Here is a 21,442-nt window from a genome sequence, read left to right as displayed (position 1 = left end):
TATTAGAAAGCCAAATGTTCTTTAATGACATACAGTTTACAGAATTTTTTTTCTTTTGACCCTTCAGACTTTTATGAGATATTGGAGCATAATTTTTTATGTGTTTTCATATAGCTGAAAATTGAAGTTGAATTAAAGTTGAACCGTTTTTTGAATTATTGGGTGTTTCAAAATTTTACAAATTTAAAAATAGAATGACTAGGTGAATGACAAGAATTTATATTAAGTGTCTTCTGGCTCTATAAATTGAAGACATGTTAAGCTGTCTGTGCTGTTACTGTTAGTATAAATGAGTTGTCACTTGATTTATGTGAGTTTTTTTGAACACCAGTTTTTTGTTGTTTTGCATCATATTTTAGGTAAGTTAGTAAATGTCATATTAATATATTTTTTTCTTTAAGATACTGTAAGTTGCTCTTTTTAATCAGTGAGTCTGTGGCCAGCATTTTTGTTCTTGTTACTGTTGATGGTAATTGTAATCTGTGCCCATTGTTTTCTACCATGTTAGGTCATGTATTTTTCTTTGGATTTGTGGTTGGACTCTTTTAACAAATTTTCCTCCCTTTAGAGAACTGTATAGGAAACCCAAAAGCCTCAAGTTAAAGTTCTGGAGAGTGCTTAGAAACGTGTTTTAATGAATTTTTTAACTTTTATAATTATGAAAACTTTTATGTAAAAATGAACATGTACTAACTACAAGTAAATAGTGTGAAGGGAGCTCTGTTGGTGATGAACATCTGAAATAGGAAAAGGATGAAACATGGACACAGTAATGTATAAATATATTAGTTAGGGTTTTTTTTTTTTTTTAGTATGGTATGATAAAGCATGAATTTGATATCTTTTCTTGTTCAGTGGAAGGAGTGAAGGCCAGCTAAATGGTGAAACAAATACACCTGTTGAAGGAAACCAGGCAGGTGATGCAGCTGCCTCTGCCAGGAATCTCCCAAATGAAGAAATAGTGCAGAAGATAGAAGAAGTCCTTTCTGGGGTCCTAGATACAGAACTACGATGTAAGCCAGGTAAGTTGGAGATGATCAGGTGTTTTTCTGTTTAAATTTTTATTTATTTTTTGTTTAATTTTAAGGTTAATAGAATTATTTATTGACTGCAAGGTATTTAAATGTTCATTAAATCTAAAACTTCAGTAAATTCAAATTTTTCCATTTTTAAAGACTTACTTGTTTATTTGAAAGCAGATGGGAAAGACAGTTTACGTTTGCTGGTTTACTCCCCAAAGGGCAGCAGTGGATAGAACCACGAACTTGGAACTCTGTCCAGGTCTTTCATGTGAGTGGTAGGGGCCCACACATTTTAAATATCTTCTACTGCTTTCCTCAGTGTGTCAGCAGTGCCCTGAGTGGAAAGCCAAATAACCAGGACTCAAACTGGCATGTTGATATGTGATATGGAATGCCAGCATTGTAAGTGGCAGTTTAACATGCTATGCTATAACATTGGCTCTTGAGTTTATCTTTGATTTACTAAAGACTTTGTTGTTTCAGACCACCTTTGAGGGGCCGGTGCTGTGGCATTGCAGGTAAAGATGCCACCTGCAGTGCCAGCCTCTCATATGGGCACTGGTTTGAGTTCCAGCTGCTCCATTTCCAATCCATAGCTCTCTGCTATGGCCTGGGAAATCAGTAGAAGATGGCCCAAGTCTTTGGGCCCCTGCACCCATGTGGGAGACCCAGAAGAAACTCCTGGCTCCTGGCTTCAGATTGACCCACCTCTGGCTGCAGCCATTTGGGAAGTGAAACAACGGATAGAAGACCTCTCGCTCTCTCTGCAACTCTTTAATAAACGAATCTTAAAAAAAAAACCTTTGAAAATGTAATTGTACTGAACCATGAACATTGGAGGGTTTGCTTGATTTGTTATAGAATATGGTTTTATCTTTATTGAGTTACTTAGTGTCTAGGGGATAGTATTTTGAGTGTGGGTTTTTATTGAATATTATGTGTTTTTTTTTTTTTTTTTTTTAAGATTTATTTCTTTGAAAGGCAGACTTAGAAAAAGAGAGATAGAGAGATATCTTCCATCTGCTGGTACACTACCCAAATGGCTGCAGTGGCCATTGCTGGGCCAGGCTGTAGCCAGAAGCCTGGAGCTTCATCTGGGTTTCCTGTTTGTAGGGGCCCAAACACTTGGACAATATTCTGCTTTCTCAGGTACATTAGCAGGGAGCTGGATCAGAAGTGGAGCAGCTGGGACTGAAAGCCACATTCATATGGGATGCTGGCATTGCAGGCCACAGCTTAATGCAGTACCCTACAACGCTAGCCCCTGAATGTTGGTTTTGAGAGGTATGATAGCCAGGACGTATTTTTTTTTTTTTTTTTTTTTTTTTTTAATTTTGATTTATTTGAGAGAGAACACTCTGCTGGTTCACTGCACATATGTCCACAGTGGCCCTGGCTAGGGCTGAAACAAGGAGCCTGGGGCTCAGTCCATGTCTTTTTTTTTTTTTTTTTTTTTTTGACAGGCAGAGTGGACAGTGAGAGAGAGAGAAAGGTCTTCCTTTGCCGTTGGTTCACCCTCCAATGGCTGTTGCGGCCGGTGTACTGTGGCCGGCACACCGCGTTGATCCGATGGCAGGAGCCAGGTACTTCTCCTGGTCTCCCATGGGGTGCAGGGGCCAAGCACTTGGGCCATCCTCCACTGCACTCCCTGGAAGAGGGGCAACCGGGACAGAATCCGGCGCCCCGACCGGGACTAGAACCTGGTGTGCCGGTGCCGCACCGCAAGGTGGAGGATTAGCCTAGTGAGCCGCGGCGCCGGCCTCAATCCATGTCTGGCATGGATGGCAGGAACTCCATTACTTGAGCCATCAGTACTGTTTCTCAGGGTCTGCACCTGGCAGGCAGCTGGAGTCAAGAGCCAGAGACAGGTATTGAACCCAAGTACCTGCCATGTTACATAACTGGTCTCTTTAACTGCTAACCCAAATATCTACCCTGTAGTGATTTTTAAGACTATAAGAGGTTTTACATTAAAATCCAAACCTAGCATCTGTCTTGATTTCATATCCACTACACTTAAAATCATAATGGAGGCTGGCGCTGTGGCATAGCTGGTAAAGCCACTGCTGGCAATGCTGGCTTCCCATATGGGCACCAGTTCGAGTCCCGACTGTTCCAGTTCCATTCCAGCTCTCTGCTATGGCCTGGGAAAGCAGTAGAAGATGGCCCAAGTCCTTGGGCCCCTGCACCGACGTGGGAGACCTAGAAGAGGCTCGTGGCTTTGTATCAGCACAGCTCTGGCTGTTGAGGCCATCTCAGGAATAAACCAGTGGATGGAAGATTCTCTCTCTCTTCTCTCTCTCTCTCTTTGCCTCTGCCTCTCTGTCTCTCTAGCTCTCTGCCTTTCAAATAAATAAATCTTTAAACATAATGAAGATGATTCATTGCTTTTATTGAAATTTATGTTTAGAAATGAAGGATTTTAAGCATTGTTTAGATTTCATGGTTCTAGCTACAGTTTTTTTTTTTTATTGGAGTGTAACTTAACTAACATTTGATATTCTGCAATTAAGCAATAGAAAATGAGTAGAATGAAGAAAATGTTTTCTTAGGGGACTGGCGTTGCAGGATAGCAGTTTCAGCTGCCATCTGTAATGCCAGTATATCCTATCAATTCGAGTCCCCTGCTTTTCTACTTCTGATCCAGCCTCCTGTTAATGTGTCTAGTAAAGCAGTGGAACATGGCCCACGTGCTTTAAAAGTTGATACCCACGTGGGAGACCCAGTTTCAGGCTCCTGGCTTCAGCCTGGCCCAGTCCCAGCTGTTGTGACCATTTAGGGAATGAACAAGCAGATGGAAGTCTCTGGCTCTCCCTCTGTGTGTAACTCTGCCTTTCAAATAAATTAATCTTAAAAAAAAAATTGCCGTGGCTGGGTCTTGTCATGTGTTACTGGCTTATATTTTTCTACTATTGACTGGCATTTCTTACCAGCTTTTTCTGGGATCTGTAAGATTTAATTTAACTGCCTTTTTTTTTTTTTTTTCAATATTTTATTTATTTAAGAGTTAGAGAGGTAGAGACAGAGAAAGAGGTCTTCCATCCTCTGGTTAACCCCAAATGGCTGCAACAGCCAGAGCTGAGCCCATCTGAGGCCAAGAGCTTGTTCAAGGTCTCCTTTGTTGGTGCAGGAGCCTAAGCACTTGGACCTTCCTCCTCTGATTTCCCAGGTACATTAGCAGGGAGTTGGATCAGAAGTGGAGCAGCTGGGACTTGAACTGGCACCCATAGGGGATGATGGCACTGCAAGCTGGGCGTTAACCTGCTGAGCCACAGGGCTGGCACCTTAACTGACAATTTTAAAAAATAGAGGCATTTAAAAAATGATTCCTAGGTAGTTGTTTTTTTTTCTCCAGATTTTATTTATTTGAGAGAGACAGTTAGACGCAGTGAGAGGGAAAGAGGCAGAGATAGAGAGAGGTCTTCCCTCTGTTGATTCACTCCCCCAAATGGCCGCAGTGGCCGGAGCTGTGCCAATCCAAAGCCAGGAGCCAGGTGCCTCTTCCTGGTCGCCCACGAGGGTGCAGGGGCCCAAGGACTTAGGCCATCTTCTACTGCTTTCCCAGGCCACAGCAGAGAGCTGGACTGGAAGTGGAGCAACCGGGACTAGAAGCAGTGCCCATATGGGATGCCGGCGCCACAGGTGGAGGATTAACCTACTGAGCCACAACGCCGGCCCCTCCTTAGTAGTTTTAGAAAAGCAAAATATTGGGGGGGAGGTTTTGTTATTTTTACCTGAGTACAACAGATCTGATAAGAGAGAATTCAAGTTTTATTTTTGTTCAGATATTTGCATACTATATAGAAGCAGTCACCTTTACTGAGACCTTATTATCTGCCAGGCAGTGTTCCTTTTTTTTTTTTTTTTTTTTTTTTTTACAGGCAGAGCGGACAGTGAGAGAGAGAGACAGAGAGAAAGGTCTTCCTTTGCCGTTGGTTCACCCTCCAATGGCTGCCGCGGCCAGCGCGCTGTGCTGATCCAATGGCAGGAGCCAGGTGCTTCTCCTGGTCTCCCATGGGGTGCAGGGCCCAAGCACTTGGACCATCTTCCACTGCCTTCCCTGGCCACAGCAGAGAGCTGGCCTGGAAGAGGGGCAAAAGGACAGAATCTGGCACCCCGACCGGGACTTGAACCCGGTGTGCCGGCGCCGCAAGGAGGAGGATTAGCCTAGTGAGCCGCGGCGCCGGCCTTTTTTTTTTGTACGTACTTATTTGAAAGACAGAGTTAGATCTTGCATCTGCTGGTTCACTCCCCAAATGGCTGTACGACCAGGCTGGTGCCAGGAGTTTCTTCCAGGTTTTGTATGTGGGTGGCTCTCTGCTGCTTTCGCAAGTGCGTTAGCAGGGATGTGTATCAAAAGCAGAACAGCCAGAACACAAACAGGTGCCCATATGGGATGCCAGCGTCATAGGTGGCTTAACTTGCTATGCTGCTGTTAAGGTCCCACTTTGCATGTTTCTAATTTATTTTATTACCTCCAGGAAGGTTCACTGTCAGTATCTTGGCCAAGGCCTTTCATCTAGTATTTGATAGACTGATTTAGGATAAAAAGCAGGCGTTCTGTTCTAGGGCAAGTGCCATGGGACTTCTATATCAATAAGGATTAAAAGATAATTTTAGAATTTGACTGGAGTTATTGAGTGCCACTTTGAGGCCTGGCTTGCCACTTCTGATCTGGCTTCCTGCTAATGTGCCTGGAAAGACAGCAGCAGATTGCTTAGGTACCCAAATACCTGCCATCTATGTGGGAGACCCAGATGGAGTTCTAGATGCTGGCTTTGGCCTGGCCTCGACCTGACTGTTGTGTCCATTTGGAAAGTGAAACAGCAGACTGAAAGTCATCTCCTACTCTGTTTCTTCCTCTCTGTCATTCTGCCTTTCAAAAATTATTTAACATGAGTAGTATTAATAGGAATTTTAACAACTGATAATCTGAAATATAATTACTGGAAAATGTAGTTTAAATGTTATTTACTATGTAATTTGTGAACTGGAGAAAATAACGTAATTTAGTAAAACAAATCTTTCTAAATGAGTTCTATCTTAAACCAAGCTTTAGCTATAGAAAGATGTGTGACAGTCTTCAGATTAATTGGTGAAGTTTATTTTCTGACTTCATTTAATGTGAAGTGTCACACTGTGGTGAAACTTTAACATGGAATGAAAATACTGGTATATGTTTATCTAAATTTGGGAAGTGGCTGACAAAATTAATTTCTATTTTAGACTTGAAAGAGGCCTCCAGAAAAAGTAGATGTGTGTCTGTGCAGACAGATCCTACTGATGAAGTTCCCACCAAAAAATCAAAGAAGCATAAAAAGCACAAAAATAAAAAGAAGAAAAAGAAGAAAGAAAAGGAAAAAAAATATAAAAGACAGCCAGAAGAATCTGAATCAAAGCCGAAATCTCATAATGATGGGAACATAGATTTAGAATCAGATTCCTTTTTAAAGTTTGATTCTGAATCTTCAGCAATGGCACTGGAACCTGTGAGAGCATTTGGGCTATCTGAGACCAGTGAATCATCTGCAGTTTTGTTAGAACCTCCTTTAGTATCAATGGAGGTGTCAGAGCCGCACATCTTAGAAACTCTAAAGCCAGCTACAAAAACTGTAGAACTGTCAGTTGCATCAACATCAGTAATCTCAGAGCAGTCCGAGCAGCCTGTGGCAGGAATGCTGGAACCGTCCACATCAAAGATTCTGGATTCCTTTGCAACAGCACCAGTGCCTGCTACAGCAGTAGTGCCGAAGTCATCTGAGCCAGTTGTCACAATGTCAGTGGAGTATCAGAAGTCTGTGCTGAAATCTTTGGAGAATGCATCTACAGAGTCATCAAAGATGTTGGTAGACCCTCTAGGAGCAAAAGCCCTAGAGCCACCACAAACCCCTGGCATAGCATCTGAAGCACCTGCTGAGGTGCACCCTGAGCCAAGCACATCAACAGCAATGGATTTTTCAGAGTCATCTGCAACTGAAGTGCTTAGCTTGCCAGAGCAGCCTGTAGACGTACCATCGGAGATGACAGAGTCATCCGTGACAAGACCACAGGAGTTGATGGAGCTGCCTAAGACCACGGCGTTGGAGTTGCCGGAGTCGTCGGTGGCCTCAGCGCTGGAGTTGCCGGGGCCACCTGCGATCTCCATGCCGGAGTTGCAGGGGCCCCCTGTGACTCCAGTGCTGGGGTTACCTGGGCCCTCTGCTACCCCGGTGCCAGAGTTACCAGGGCCCCTCTCTACCCCAGTGCCTGAGTTGCCAGGGCCCCCTGTGACACCAGTGCCCGAGTTGCCGGGGCCCCCTGTGACACCAGTGCCACAGCTGTCACAGGACTTGCCAGGGCTTCCAGCACCATCTATGGGGTTGGAGCCACCACAGGAGGTACCAGAGCCACCTGTGATGGCACAGGAGTTGCCAGGGCTGCCTGCAGTGTCATCCGCAGTAGAATTGCCAGGGCAGCCTGCGGTAACAGTAGCAATGGAGTTGACCGAACAACCTGTGACGACGACAGAGTTGGAGCATCCTGTGGGGATGACAACGGTGGAACATCCTGGGCATCCTGAGGTGACAGCAGCAACAGGGTTGCTGGGGCAGCCTGAGGCAACAATGGTGCTGGAGTTGCCAGGACAACCAGAGGCAACTACAGCCCTGGAGTTGCCTGGGCAGCCTTCAGTGACTGGGGTGCCGGAGTTGCCAGGGCTGCCTTCGGCAACTAGGGCACTGGAGTTGTCAGGGCAGCCTGTGGCAACTGGGGCACTTGAGTTGCCTGGGCAGCTCATGGCAACTGGGGCACTGGAGTTCTCGGGGCAGTCTGGGGCAGCTGGAGCACTGGAGCTTTTGGGGCAGCCTCTGGCAACAGGGGTGCTGGAGTTGCCAGGGCAGCCTGGGGCGCCAGAGTTGCCTGGGCAGCCTGTGGCAACTGTGGCGCTTGAGATCTCTGTTCAGTCTGTGGTGACAACGTCGGAGCTGTCAACGATGACCGTGTCGCAGTCCCTGGAGGTGCCCTCGACGACAGCGCTGGAATCCTATAATACGGTAGCACAGGAGCTGCCTACTACATTAGTGGGGGAGACTTCTGTAACAGTAGGAGTGGATCCCTTGTTGGCCCAAGATTCCCATATGTTAGCTTCTAACACCATGGAGGCCCATATGTTAGCATCCAACACCATGGAATCCCAAATGCTAGCGTCCAATACCATGGACTCCCAGATGCTAGCATCCAACACCATGGACTCCCAGATGCTAGCCTCTAGCACCATGGACTCCCAGATGTTAGCCTCTAGCACTATGGACTCCCAGATGTTAGCCACTAGCTCCATGGACTCCCAGATGCTAGCTACTAGCACTATGGACTCCCAGATGTTAGCAACCAGCTCCATGGACTCCCAGATGTTAGCAACCAGCTCCATGGACTCCCAGATGTTAGCAACCAGCTCCATGGACTCCCAGATGTTAGCAACCAGCTCCATGGACTCCCAGATGTTAGCAACCAGCTCCATGGACTCCCAGATGTTAGCAACCAGCTCTATGGATTCCCAGATGTTAGCAACCAGCTCTATGGATTCCCAGATGTTAGCATCTGGCACTATGGATTCTCAGATGTTAGCTTCCGGCACCATGGACGCTCAGATGTTAGCATCTGGTACCATGGATGCCCAGATGTTAGCATCTAGTACCCAAGATTCTGCTATGTTGGGTTCAAAATCTCCTGATCCCTATAGGTTAGCACAGGATCCTTACAGATTAGCTCAAGATCCCTATAGGTTGGGTCATGACCCTTACAGGTTAGGTCATGATGCTTACAGGTTAGGACAAGATCCCTATAGATTAGGGCATGATCCATATAGACTAACTCCTGATCCCTATAGGATGTCACCTAGACCCTATAGAATAGCTCCCAGGTCTTATAGAATAGCACCTAGACCATACAGGTTAGCACCTAGACCCTTGATGTTGGCATCTAGACGGTCTATGATGATGTCCTATGCTGCAGAACGTTCCATGATGTCATCTTACGAACGCTCTATGATGTCTTACGAGCGCTCCATGATGTCACCTATGGCTGAGCGATCTATGATGTCAGCCTATGAGCGCTCTATGATGTCAGCTTATGAGCGCTCTATGATGTCTCCTATGGCTGAACGCTCTATGATGTCAGCTTATGAACGCTCTATGATGTCCGCTTATGAGCGTTCCATGATGTCCCCGATGGCTGATCGATCTATGATGTCCATGGGTGCGGACCGGTCCATGATGTCGTCGTACTCTGCTGCTGACCGATCTATGATGTCATCGTACTCTGCAGCTGACCGATCTATGATGTCATCTTACACTGACCGTTCAATGATGTCTATGGCAGCTGATTCTTACACTGATACTTATACTGATACATATACAGAGGCATATATGGTGCCACCTTTGCCTCCTGAAGAGCCTCCAACAATGCCACCATTGCCACCTGAGGAGCCACCAATGACACCACCATTGCCTCCTGAGGAACCACCAGAGGGTCCAGCATTACCTGCTGAGGACTCAGCATTAGCAGCTGAAAATACATGGCCTACAGAGGTGCCAGCATTACCTACTGAAGGGTCTGTGTCACAGCCTGAGCCTCCTGTGAGTCAGAGTGAGATCTCAGAGCCTTCAGCGGTCCCTGCTCATTATTCAGTGTCAGCATCAGAGTCCTCAGTGTTAACATCAGAGGCTGTCATGACTGTTCCAGAACCACCACTGGAGCCAGAGTCTTCAGTTACATCCACACCTAGAGAGTCTGCTGGAGTAGAACAGGAAGTTCCAGAGAGACCAGTGACTGAAACTCCCATGATGTCAGTGGAACCAGCTGTGTTAACAGCAGAGCCTCCTGTTGTATCCGAGACAGCAGAAACATTAGATTCCATGAGAACCTCAGCACATGCCTCAGAATTATCTGTGCCCTTGTTGGAGCCAGCAGTAACTATACCAGAACCAGCAGAGAACATTCTGGAGTTACCAGCCGTGGCTGTCTCAGAGGCTGCAGCGGTGGCTGTCCAGGAGCCTCCTGCCATGGTTGTGGCTGTCCCAGAGTCTCCTACCACGGTTGTGGCTGTCCCAGAATCTCCAGCTGTGGCTGTCTTGGAGCCGCCTCCTGTGGCTGAATCAGAACCGCAGGTTGTAGCTGTCGACCCTCCAGCTGTGATTGAGCCAGAGCATGTCACCATTCCAGTGTCAGTTTCTGCCCTGGAGCCTACTGTGCCTATTGTGGACCCGGCAGTGTCAGTCCTTCAACCTGCTATGATTATTTCAGAACCATCTCTTTCTGTCCAAGAATCCACTGTGACAATTTCAGAATCTGCTGTCACTATTTCAGAGCAGACGGAAATAATATCGACCGAGATGGTTTTAGAGTCTACACCAGTAATATTGCAGTCTAGTGTTATGTCTTCATCACTTGTTGTGAAAGGGATGAATTTACTTTCTGGTGATCAAAGTTTTGCTCCGGAGATTGGCATGCAGAAGATCCCATTGCATTCAAGTGAAGAGCCGCGTGCTGAAGGACACCTGAAAAGTGACTCTTACGAAAGTGAATGTAGTATAAATACAGACCTTAATACAAATAATCACTTAATTGCTAAAGAGATGGAACATAGTACAGTGTCTGCTGCTGACACTGGTCCTGTTGGTGAAATTGGTGAAGAGAAAATTTTGCCCATCAAGGAGACTGAACAATGTACAGTATTGGATATTAGCTCTGGTGTTAATGAAACTGATGCAAGAGGAACTCTGTCTTCTACTGGTCCTTTGGCTGTGGAACCTGACGCAGTGGAAACTAGTAAGGGTACTGAATATATGACACCATCTGCTCTCGGTTCAGTTAATAAGTATGATGTTGATGTATCTTTAACTACTCAAGATACTGAGCATGACATGGTCATTTCCACGAGCCCCAGTGGTGGTAGTGAAGCTGACATAGAGGGACCTTTGCCTGCTAAAGACATTCATCTTGATTTAGCATCTGGTAATCTTAGTAAAGATACAGAAGAACTGTTACCTGTAAAAGAGAGCGACCAGACATTAGCAGTTGTTGTCAGCCCTAAAGAAAGTAGTGGGGAAGATAAAGAGGTACCTCTCCCTACTAAAGAGATACCTGATTCAGGATTTCCTACAAATATTGAGGATATTAATGAAGCAGATTTGGTGAGACCATTACTTCCCAAGGACATGGAACGTCTTACAAGCCTTAGAGCTGGCATTGAAGGACCTTTACTTGCAAGTGAGGCTGAACGTGACAAATCTGCTGCCAGTCCAGTTGTAATTAGTATACCAGAAAGAGCTTCGGAGTCATCTTCAGAAGAAAAAGATGATTATGAGATTTTTGTTAAAGTTAAGGACACACATGAGAAAAGCAAGAAAAAGAACCGTGACAAAGGTGAAAAAGAGAAAAAAAGAGATTCTTCATTAAGATCTCGGAGTAAACGTTCCAAATCATCTGAACATAAATCACGCAAGCGTACTAGTGAATCTCGTTCTAGGGCAAGGAAGAGGTCTTCTAAGTCCAAGTCTCATCGATCTCAAACACGTTCACGGTCACGGTCAAGACGCAGGAGGAGGAGCAGCAGGTCTAGATCAAAGTCTAGAGGAAGGCGATCTGTATCAAAAGAAAAGCGCAAAAGGTCTCCAAAGCACAGATCTAAATCCAGGGAAAGGAAAAGAAAAAGATCAAGCTCAAGGGACAACCGGAAAGCAGTCCGAGCTCGAAGTCGCACTCCAAGTCGCAGGAGTCGCAGTCACACTCCGAGCCGTAGGAGGAGGTCTAGATCCGTGGGTAGAAGAAGGAGTTTCAGTGTTTCCCCCAGCCGACGGAGCCGCACCCCCAGCCGACGGAGCCGCACCCCCAGCCGAAGGAGCCGCACCCCCAGCCGACGGAGTCGCACCCCCAGCCGACGGAGCCGCACCCCCAGCCGACGGAGCCGTACCCCCAGCCGACGGAGCCGCACTCCTAGCCGTCGAAGAAGATCTAGGTCTGTGGTGAGAAGACGAAGCTTCAGTATATCACCAGTCAGATTAAGGCGATCAAGAACGCCTCTGAGAAGAAGGTTTAGTAGATCTCCTATCCGTCGTAAAAGGTCCAGGTCTTCTGAAAGGGGCAGATCACCCAAACGTCTAACAGATTTGGGTGAGTCTTTTTGTTTTTGTTTTAGTGGTATAATGGAGAATGGTGTAAATTGGAACTTTTGTGATCTTGAGTCAAATAGAGTATTTGGGGCTATTGGTTTAGGATAAACACTTCTCTAAATTTTTATGAGTAATTTAGCATGTGTTTAGAAAACAAAGGGATAAATGCGTTGTAAAATATCTGCTTTGGAGTATGTTATACTCAACATGTTTTTTGATACTTGAATGTTTAATTTTACATGAGTCATCTTGCCCTAACTAAAAATGAAAAACAGAAGCAGACAAAGTCCATTTACTTAAAGACACGGTTGTTATTTGTTGATTGTCACTGCGTTGTGTTCCAACATACATCCTTTTAAGTAAACCTAATGAAGATTCTTTTTTAATAAGTTAACATATCTTCAAATAGCAATACAGGTTTGTTAGATGTTTGTGATGGTAGTTCTGATTGTTATAAAATAGTAGCAGGAAGTTATTAAAAACTGAGTGGATGATGGTAGCTAAAAAATGAAATTACTACATTAGAAATTAGATTTATTTTGTTTCTTTGAAAGGCAGAGTTAGAGGGACAGACAGAGCGAGAGAGGTATCTTCGATCTGTTGGTTCACTCCCCACCAGAACTTCTTCCAGGTCTCCCACATGGGCACAGATCCCCAGGACTCAGACCACTCCTTGCTGATTTCCTGGGTGCACTAGCAGGGATCTGATTGGAACTGGAGCAGCTGAAATAGGAACCGGCACCCATATGGGATGCTGGCCTTGCAGGCAGTGGTTTTCCATGCTGTGCCAGCCCTCAGAATGGCTTGCCTTTTATTTATTTATTTATTTATTTGAAAGGCAGAGTTACAGAGAAGCAGAGAGAGGGGTCTTCCATCTGCTGGTTCACATCCCAGATGACCACAACTGCTGGAACTACGCTGATCCCAAGCCCAGGAGCTTCTTCTGGGTCTCCCACATGGATGGAGGGGCCCAAGGACTTGGGCCATCTTCTACTGCTTTCCCAGGCCATAGCAGAGAGCTGGATTGGAAGTGGAGTAGCTGGGACTTGAACTAGCACCCATATGGGATGCTGGCACTGTAAGCGGTGGCTTTACCTGCTATGCTACAGAGCCGGTCCCCAGAATGATTCTTAATTTGTTTGCCTTTATAACTCAATGCTCTCATTTTCTTAGATTTTTTAGTAGTGTGCAGAAATGGTTAAAATCTAATAGATGCATGATTACCTTTGGTAAATATGATTAGTTTATCTTGCAAGTAGATTGAAGGTTTCCAGGTCAGGGTTGTCTAAAGAAAAAGATGTTAAGAATATTAAGGGCGAGATTGAATTTAGTTCAACAAAAATTTCTGAGTACCACTATTTTTTTTTCAAAGCAGATAATAATGTATAATTCCAAAGTAATCACAAGTTTGTGGAGGAGATGTGGTTAAAATTCATGTCCCTTTGTATGAAATAGTAGAATGACCAACAAAGGCAGAAAGTGCTGGTTACTATCGTTACGTATCGTATAGTTGAGGCACTTGGGAGCACAGTGGAGAGGAATGTTAATTTTGATTTATTAAAAACTGTTAGAAGAGATGGCACTTGAATCTAGCCTAAAGTATGATTTAAGATGTCAAGTTGTGGGGATAATTTTGGGAGATAAAAGTTGGCTCTGTCAGGTTTGTGTCTTAGAGTGGCTGGGTGGTTATTAATAGTTGTATTGTAAGTTAGCTATTTTGGGTAGCATTTGAATGGAAAGCTCTACTTGTACTTAATTTTTAAAATATGGGGCCACCACTTAACAGCTGAGCCATAGTGGTTTGATCATGACTAAAAATTTGGGCAGAAAATTAACGCCTTTAAATTTAGTCACAGTAGAAATGTTTTTGGTAATACAAAATGTACATCTGTTTAGGAAAACTGCTTATATTTTTGCTCTTACAGATAAGGCTCAATTACTTGAAATAGCCAAAGCTAATGCAGCTGCCATGTGTGCTAAGGCTGGTGTTCCTTTACCGCCAAACCTAAAGCCTGCACCTCCACCTACAATAGAAGAGAAAGTTGCTAAAAAGTCAGGAGGAGCTACTATAGAAGAACTAACTGAGGTAAGCTAGACAGAATTTGTTTTCATTCTTAAGATGGATTACTCCAGGGATGTTGACTCTGGAGCGTGCCAAAACCCGAATTGTGGGCTGAGCTGATAATGGCTGGCTCTGAGTGGCCAAAACCCGAAGTACAGATGTGGCAGCGGCAGAAGCTCTGTGTAGCAGGCCATTTTATCCGGGATGGCTAAGCTCCGCCAGCTAAAAGTTACTTCCCATTACTTTTGCTTTCCAGTTTTAGAAGCCAAACTGACTGAGGAGTGGGACGGTTCGTTTGAATGGAGGAGGTGTTGAGTGAGCAACACGCAGAAGCTCGCCTACAGTTTCGTTTCCATTCACGACGTGTTCACTGATCGCCACGAGTGTACTGCATATACGCAAAGACACAGACAATCTTCAGAAATGATCTTTTGCCACCGGAGCTTGGAAATTAATGAGAATAGCTGGCCATTGCCTGAAAGGAACTTCTTTCGCATCAACATTTCGGGTTTTGGCTGTTTGGTACCAGCCATTGGTGATAATGGCCGGCCATTATCAGTTCTTCCTGCGGTTCGGGTTTTGGCAGTAACATATTTTAAATACTTATTTTTGTTTTTAAAATTTTGATGTTTTCAATTGAGGCTTTTTGTTTTTGTTTTTGTTTTTGTTTTTTTGAGCTTTGTTTTATTTTTTGGGAAATGCTAAAATAATTGCTGCTAGGATCCAGAAATACCACACTGTTTCATCTATTGAAACTTGTTATCGGCTAGCCTTATGCCAGCCTGCCACTGTCAATATATTCTGTTCCCCTTGGTTACAAGCCTGATATACTCTGTGTTTTTGGCTAAATGAGCTTTTTATCCTATTGTAAATTTTCACTTGATAATAGATGTGATGAATTCTACTGCTTGTATAGAGACAGGTCTACCCAACTTTACTCAGACCTTTTTATAAAGCCAGGTAATGGAGTCTGTTCCTTTGCTTCTCAGGAAGGAATTGACTGCTTTATGTGTCAGACCTCATCAGTTGTACCCTCTCCATCATGCCTTATTTTCCATCCTTTAAGTTCTATTCCAAAACATTCATGGAGAGACACATTGCTATTAACCCTAGTACAAATAATTCAAGCTTTATTTTGCCATACATTTTGGGATCATAAAGCTTGTTAATTTGTTTCCTCACTTAGATTTATTAAATATGAATTACTACTTTTTTTAAAAAGTGAGGAACTAGTAAAAGCTCTATTGCTTACTTACCAAATCCAAGCTCCTTGTCCAAAATTCTGTGGACACCTAGTATTTTGCTATGTTTTTAGGCTCATCCTCAGCCCTCTTGTCCCTTCTAACAAGTGTCTTCTTGCCTTTTTACCAACACCTGATTAGGATGACTTTCTTTTCCTTTCCCTACTAGTCCTGTTCTTCATTATGAAAATCTGGCTTAGAACTCTTCAAGGACTGTTCCTTAATTCTCTGCTCTGCCTGACTCTATTCTCTCTTAAGCCTTTGGTTCTTTTAGCACTTATGTACTCGGTTTGTATTATATCAGTTTGCACTTGTTATTGTGTTGCTCTGTAAAAGCTTTCTTCAATTATTTCATATGTATGTATTCTGTCTCTTGTACTAGATTGTAAGCTCCCTTGGGGGCAGGGACCATGTCTTTACTTTTTTTTGTATTCCCCAGACAGTGCCCAGTACAGTGCTCTGCACATAGTAGGTGCTCAATAAATGTTGTTGACTGACTGACCAGCCATTGTGTTTAAATAATAGCCAATAAGCTAGAATACCATTCTGTAACCTATCAGTTATTAGTCTTGTTTATTTTTGAAAGTTGGGTCTAAATGGTTTTGGTTCTTTCTAAGAAATTACATGTTACCCTGCATAAACCATAAGATTTATCTTTTGTTTGTTTTTACTTTTAAAGAAATGCAAACAGATTGCACAGAGTAAAGAAGATGATGATGTAATAGTGAACAAACCTCATGTTTCGGATGAAGAGGAAGAAGAACCTCCTTTTTATCATCATCCCTTTAAGCTCAGTGAACCCAAACCCATTTTTTTCAATCTGAATGTGAGTATTAGTGATTATGAATTGATGAAACAACACAGTTTGTGTAACTATTTAAATAAAACTCAAATGGAATTTAGTTTGAGAAATAATGAACAAAACCTTGTCCTTCAGATTATGTTGACCAGCTTCAGAAGCCATTTAATGTAGTTGTTAATATTGAGCATAATTATGAAACACTTTGTTTTTTAGATTGCTGCAGCAAAACCAACTCCACCAAAAAGCCAAGTAACATTAACTAAAGAATTTCCCGTTTCATCTGGATCTCAACATCGAAAGAAAGAAGCAGACAGTGTTTATGGAGAGTGGGTTCCTGTAGAGAAGAATGGTGAAGAAAACAAAGATGATGATAATGTTTTCAGCAGCAATTTGCCCTCAGAGGTAAGTAAGAGGAATATTATGTGTATTTTTATCTTTTTTTATGCCTAAATCTTCCATTTTATTGTTACTTTATATCTGATTTGGATTCTGTTTCACTCTTCTTAGGGCCGGGTTAAACGGCAGGGCCGGGTTAGACGACAGATGAAACAACCCGCAGCTTCTCAGTTGACAGTAACTCGATGCAATTCACTTTGTGGGAGCAAGCCACAAAGTGAAAAGCATCGAATTGCAGAGAAAAGTGTTATCACATCCCTACCCAACATTGGGCCCTCCTTGCACTTGTGGGAAGGTAGCCCGAGGTATAACTATTTAGCTTCCCGTTTCGCTTCAAGGCTTTATAGCTCTAGATTTTGGTGGTAGCAAATTTACTGGATGGAGGAATTGAGTGGAGAGAGGCAGAACTTTAGTTTCAACACAAGAACTGGATTGGAAAAGGTCATTGTAGACTGAAGTGAACATCTGGGTACATAGCTAATTGCCCTTAAATGATGGTTTCTTATTATTTCTCTGGGTTGTTTGTCACATAGCCTTTAATTTTAATAATTTTTCCCTTCCCTGTGCTACCTTGGCCCTTTTGAATTCTTGTGTTTAGCCTAATATGTTCAGCCTTGGTACTCCACTCCCTTCTTCCCCTCTTTGCTACTATTAAAAGTTGGAGAAGTGGAATTCACACCTCAAAATTTCCACGAGGCTATAGTTGTATCTTGTCAAAATGACGCAGTAATAATGCCAAGTGTCGAAACAACCCCATTAAAATGCCGCCTGATTAATGTGCTGCTAAATACAGTGCACATGAAAACAGCAAGACTGTATATATATGTAAATATATATATATATATCTGTACCTTTGTATGTATCTCTGTATCTGTACCTTTGCTGTATCTTTTAATAAACAGTTTACTTTTATTTAACTTGTTGTGCAAGATCACGCTTGGGGGGTCTGGGAGGGTGGAGACTTAATAGGGGAGGGGTGGGAGTTTTAAATGATACCATAGCCTAGTTGTCATCACCCTTGCCCTTGGTTTTCAAAGCCTGTACATAACTGGACTTAGATATCTAATGCCCTTACGGACTTCATTTTCTTGCGGTTCTGGGATATGTAGGTCAGAGAGACCTATCTTCTTTACTTCAGGTTCCCTACATTGGTCATATTAATCATCTTCCAGTAAACACTTCCAGTTCTACAAATAAATCCTCTTTATAAAGTCAGAAAGTGAACAGAACCCAAATCAGAAACTTTTGGATATCAGTATTTTTTTTTTTCTCCCTGAGCTGTTCACAGGTGACATTATCACCGTGGGCTTTTTGTTTTTGTTTCTGACCTGCAGCATTCTGAAAAGGAACAAGTTCTATCTGATGAAGCTGGACATGATAACTAGCCAGTGTAACTTACAGTCACAGGTTATGATCTGTATTCACATGGTGTTCACACTGAAGCAAGTTATGTCATCACTGGGCTGGGGGTGGGGGATAGCTAGCCTAAACAAAATTTGAGTGAAATCAATTCAGTAGGTCAGTTGCTAATCCCCAAATCGGGTTATTTGCACATCACAAGAGGGAAAGGTTAGCTGACATTTGCAGCTAACTTAATCTTCTTGTAGTAGCTGAATATAAACCATAAGAGAGTTGTACAGACTTAGAAATCCTAATATGTATGGTTTTAGTAATTTCTTGAAGATGAAGCACTTAACAGAGTTAGAAAAAATAGCTAGGGAGATATTTTACAAAAGAAATGTTTTCCAGTGGACTGAATGAATACCCATAAATACTGCAAAATTCCAAGGGATTTTTCTGCGAAGATGAGCAAACATAACTATTTTGATTTTTCTTCGGTTGAACCTGGGGAAAGTGCTTAGTAAAACTTGATTACATTTCCTTTTGGTCAAGAGAATGTGTATGTGTTTTTTATTTGAAATTTAATACTCAGCCATTTTCAGTCTTAACATTGACAGTATAATTGTGTTAGCCTTGCTTGACATCAAAAGCAGTTGTCAAGATATTAGAGGTTGAGGAGAATTATTCTGAAGAAATCTGGAGGGAAGGTTAATATAAATTATTTGAGTAAAGGAATCATTAATACATAAGTGGGCTAACTGAATGAAGCAGAAGATCTCTCTTGTGGGAAGGTAAATACAAATATTTCGTTTATCAGAACTCTTCACACTTACCTACTTGGAGGCTTAGACTCAGAATATATAGGTTACCTTTAATTCCAAACAAGAGTCCCAAAACTTTAGGGGAGAAAAATGGATCAGATTGTATTGCACTTTCACATGTCTAGTTTTACTTCATGCTAATGATTAAAACACCTAAAGAAAATGTTCAATATAAAGTGTTTAATTCCAGTTATTTAACTATTACCTAGGTATATTTGTAAAATTGCTGTTTTATATACCAATGTTTGTGGAATACCTTTGGTGATGTTTTATGGGAGGACTAACCCTTTTGGTTCCATTAAGGCTTGAAATAAAGGCTTTCTAGAGTAAAAGGAAAATTCTTTTAAATGGTCACCTTTTTAATTGAAGAGTATTTTTTAAATCTGCCTTCATTTTAATAAATATATATGGACTTTGTGGTTCTTCAGTCTTCAGCATAAAACATTTTATAGGTAATTGTAGATTTTGTCTCCTTAAGAGTCAACATAGTTTTTCCACCAGATTCTTGCATGTGAATGCAAGACTTGGGTAGACACTGTGGATGGAACAGCATAAAATGACAGCCTGTGTGCCCTTCCTGCCATAACATCGACTTCCCATCCAGAAACCAGTAAATGCCATCCTTAGTAAGGAGTGAATATAGAACTTTAACCATATTTGTATGAATTTGATTTATTTATGATCAGATTAAAAATGTTGGGAAATTAAGATGTAGAAGCATTCTTGGTAATGAAGTTAGTACAAGGTTTAGTGTGACATAAATATAAGTAGAATCTGGTACTAATCACCATTGAGGTCTAGGGATTGCTTAGATGTTAAGATCATCTTTATCGTAAGCAGTGTGCTGTGTTATTTCCATGAGAACTAAAATAAGACTTAGAAGTTCTGTAGTTTAGGACAGCTAACTTGGAGTAAGGTAAAAATTCTAACAAATTAAACATAGTTTTAGAATGTGTGATGTATAGTCCTCATTATTATTCATTTTTTCCTCTCTGGTTTCTCCTATGTGGTAAAACACTGAATTTCACTGAACCATTTAATAAGTTAAATATGTGTTTTCCCCTTGGAAATTAATTTAGATTAAGAGTTACACATGAGAATTCTGACAATAAAAAAATTCCTAATTTTTTTTAAAACCAAACACATAACAACTGAGACAGTCTGTATTTAGTGAGGCTTTTGTTTTTGTAGCTGTAATTTTGTTCTGTTTTAAAAGTTTTCGCTAAATATTTTTTTTAAATGTTTTATATATAAACCAGATGCTTTGTCTTTGGTTTTATTAAAGTTTTTCTTTTATGCTTTATTTTTTTATTTTACCGTTGTATAGAAGATAACTTGTTATGAGTTATTTTTCACAAATTATTTTTAGCTCTTCTATAATGTTTTGCTGATGTTCTAAGATATTCTTAAGATACTTGTTTTATTTATGTAAATAGTTGGGTTAATAAAATGAGATTACATTGGTTTAGGAGTTTTTAAATAATAAATAAGGATATAAAAAGGCACACTCATATGACTTAAGTCATGAAATGTTACATCATACCCACTGCCTTGTGTATGGCATTACAATGAAACCTTTGAAGATTTTAGAAGAAATTGTCTGCTTTGTTGCTGATAAAGAGGTGAAAGAAGTTGGGCACTTTTTATTAATGTGAGAAAGAGAAATGTAATTCAGGAATTTCTAAACATAGATTTCACCTTTTTGAACAAGTCCTAGGGGAAAGGAAATGAAACATTTCCCTCAATGTACCTATAGACAAATTATTGCACAGTTTTTACACATTAGGTAGCTAGCTGGTCTCTATTGAATGGGTGGAAATGTTGATGACAACTTGATAATATTTCGCAGATTTAAGATTTTCTTGCAGCTTTTAGAAGGGTTATGAAGATACCATTTTGGTGCTTTTGCCACATAAAAGGATGGTTAAGATTGTACATATTGTCCAATATAGTAGTCATCAGTTACTAAAAAAAATCATTTTAATCACATTAGCTCCATTTCAAGTGCCTAGTAGCTGTTACTGCAGAAGATTCATAGCATAGTACTGATATAAAGGATAACTCTGTTATTTTCTGAGTTTTAATACTGATTATGTAAAATTTAGTCTAACCCCTTTTAATGCAGTTGTTATCTTACGTATTATTACATAACCTGTGTTAACTTCACAAGCTGGAAATAGGCTTTTTGAAGTAAACCCTTGAAGATCCTTAAGAGGTTCAGACAGTCTTGATCCTATTTTGAGTATATTTTCACACTTAAGAAATGTGAACTTATAGTAAAACTATTTGGTAATAAGTTTTCACATGAACTTGCAGCTCACTTGGTAAGCCTGTTGAAGAATAAATATTACATCAGGAAAAAAGGTTTTGCTTTTATCTTAAGCAAACTTAAAACATCAAAATTGCTATACTAAAATTTGTTCCAGAACAAGATATGAATTTAATAGGCAGTATTACTGAGATAGGAAGGAGGTTTCATTCTGGATAAAGTGGATATAGGTTTACCTACTTACACAATAAATAATAGAGAAAACGTTAAGAACTAAAATTTCTAGAAGAGTGAATTCACAGATAGGTACAGTCATTTGACTTTTCCCTGGAAAGAATTAG

General features: G+C 41.7%; 1 protein-coding gene across 11 annotated transcripts in view; it reads left to right on the top strand.

Moving 5' to 3' along the window:
• Positions 1-21,442, top strand: part of SON (SON DNA and RNA binding protein) — a 34,112-nt gene that overhangs the window by 2,187 nt on the left and 10,483 nt on the right. For 8 of the 11 annotated variants that reach the window (XR_011387716.2, XR_011387715.2, XR_016233040.1 and 5 more), the window contains exons 2-6: positions 856-1,022; positions 6,249-12,170; positions 14,095-14,255; positions 16,152-16,298; positions 16,488-16,676. Coding sequence is in view for 4 of the 11 variants with exons in the window: in XM_051833596.3 (XP_051689556.3) it covers positions 856-1,022; positions 6,249-12,170; positions 14,095-14,255; positions 16,152-16,298; positions 16,488-16,676 (6,586 nt within the window). In the remaining 7 variants the exon portion in view is untranslated. Of the gene's footprint in view, positions 1-855; positions 1,023-6,248; positions 12,171-14,094; positions 14,256-14,487; positions 16,299-16,487; positions 16,677-16,781; positions 17,588-21,442 lie in introns of those variants that run through there. The other 3 variants (XR_011387718.2, XR_011387717.2, XM_051833600.3) reach the window with 2 other exon arrangements.

The sequence above is a fragment of the Oryctolagus cuniculus genome, chromosome 4 (assembly GCF_051225735.1).
Source record: "Oryctolagus cuniculus isolate XC-2025 breed Fujian yellow rabbit chromosome 4, ASM5122573v1, whole genome shotgun sequence".
In the NCBI taxonomy this organism is placed as follows: Eukaryota; Metazoa; Chordata; class Mammalia; order Lagomorpha; family Leporidae; genus Oryctolagus; species Oryctolagus cuniculus.
Note: the sequence above shows the minus strand (reverse complement) of the source record. Positions and strands in the feature narration are given on the sequence as shown.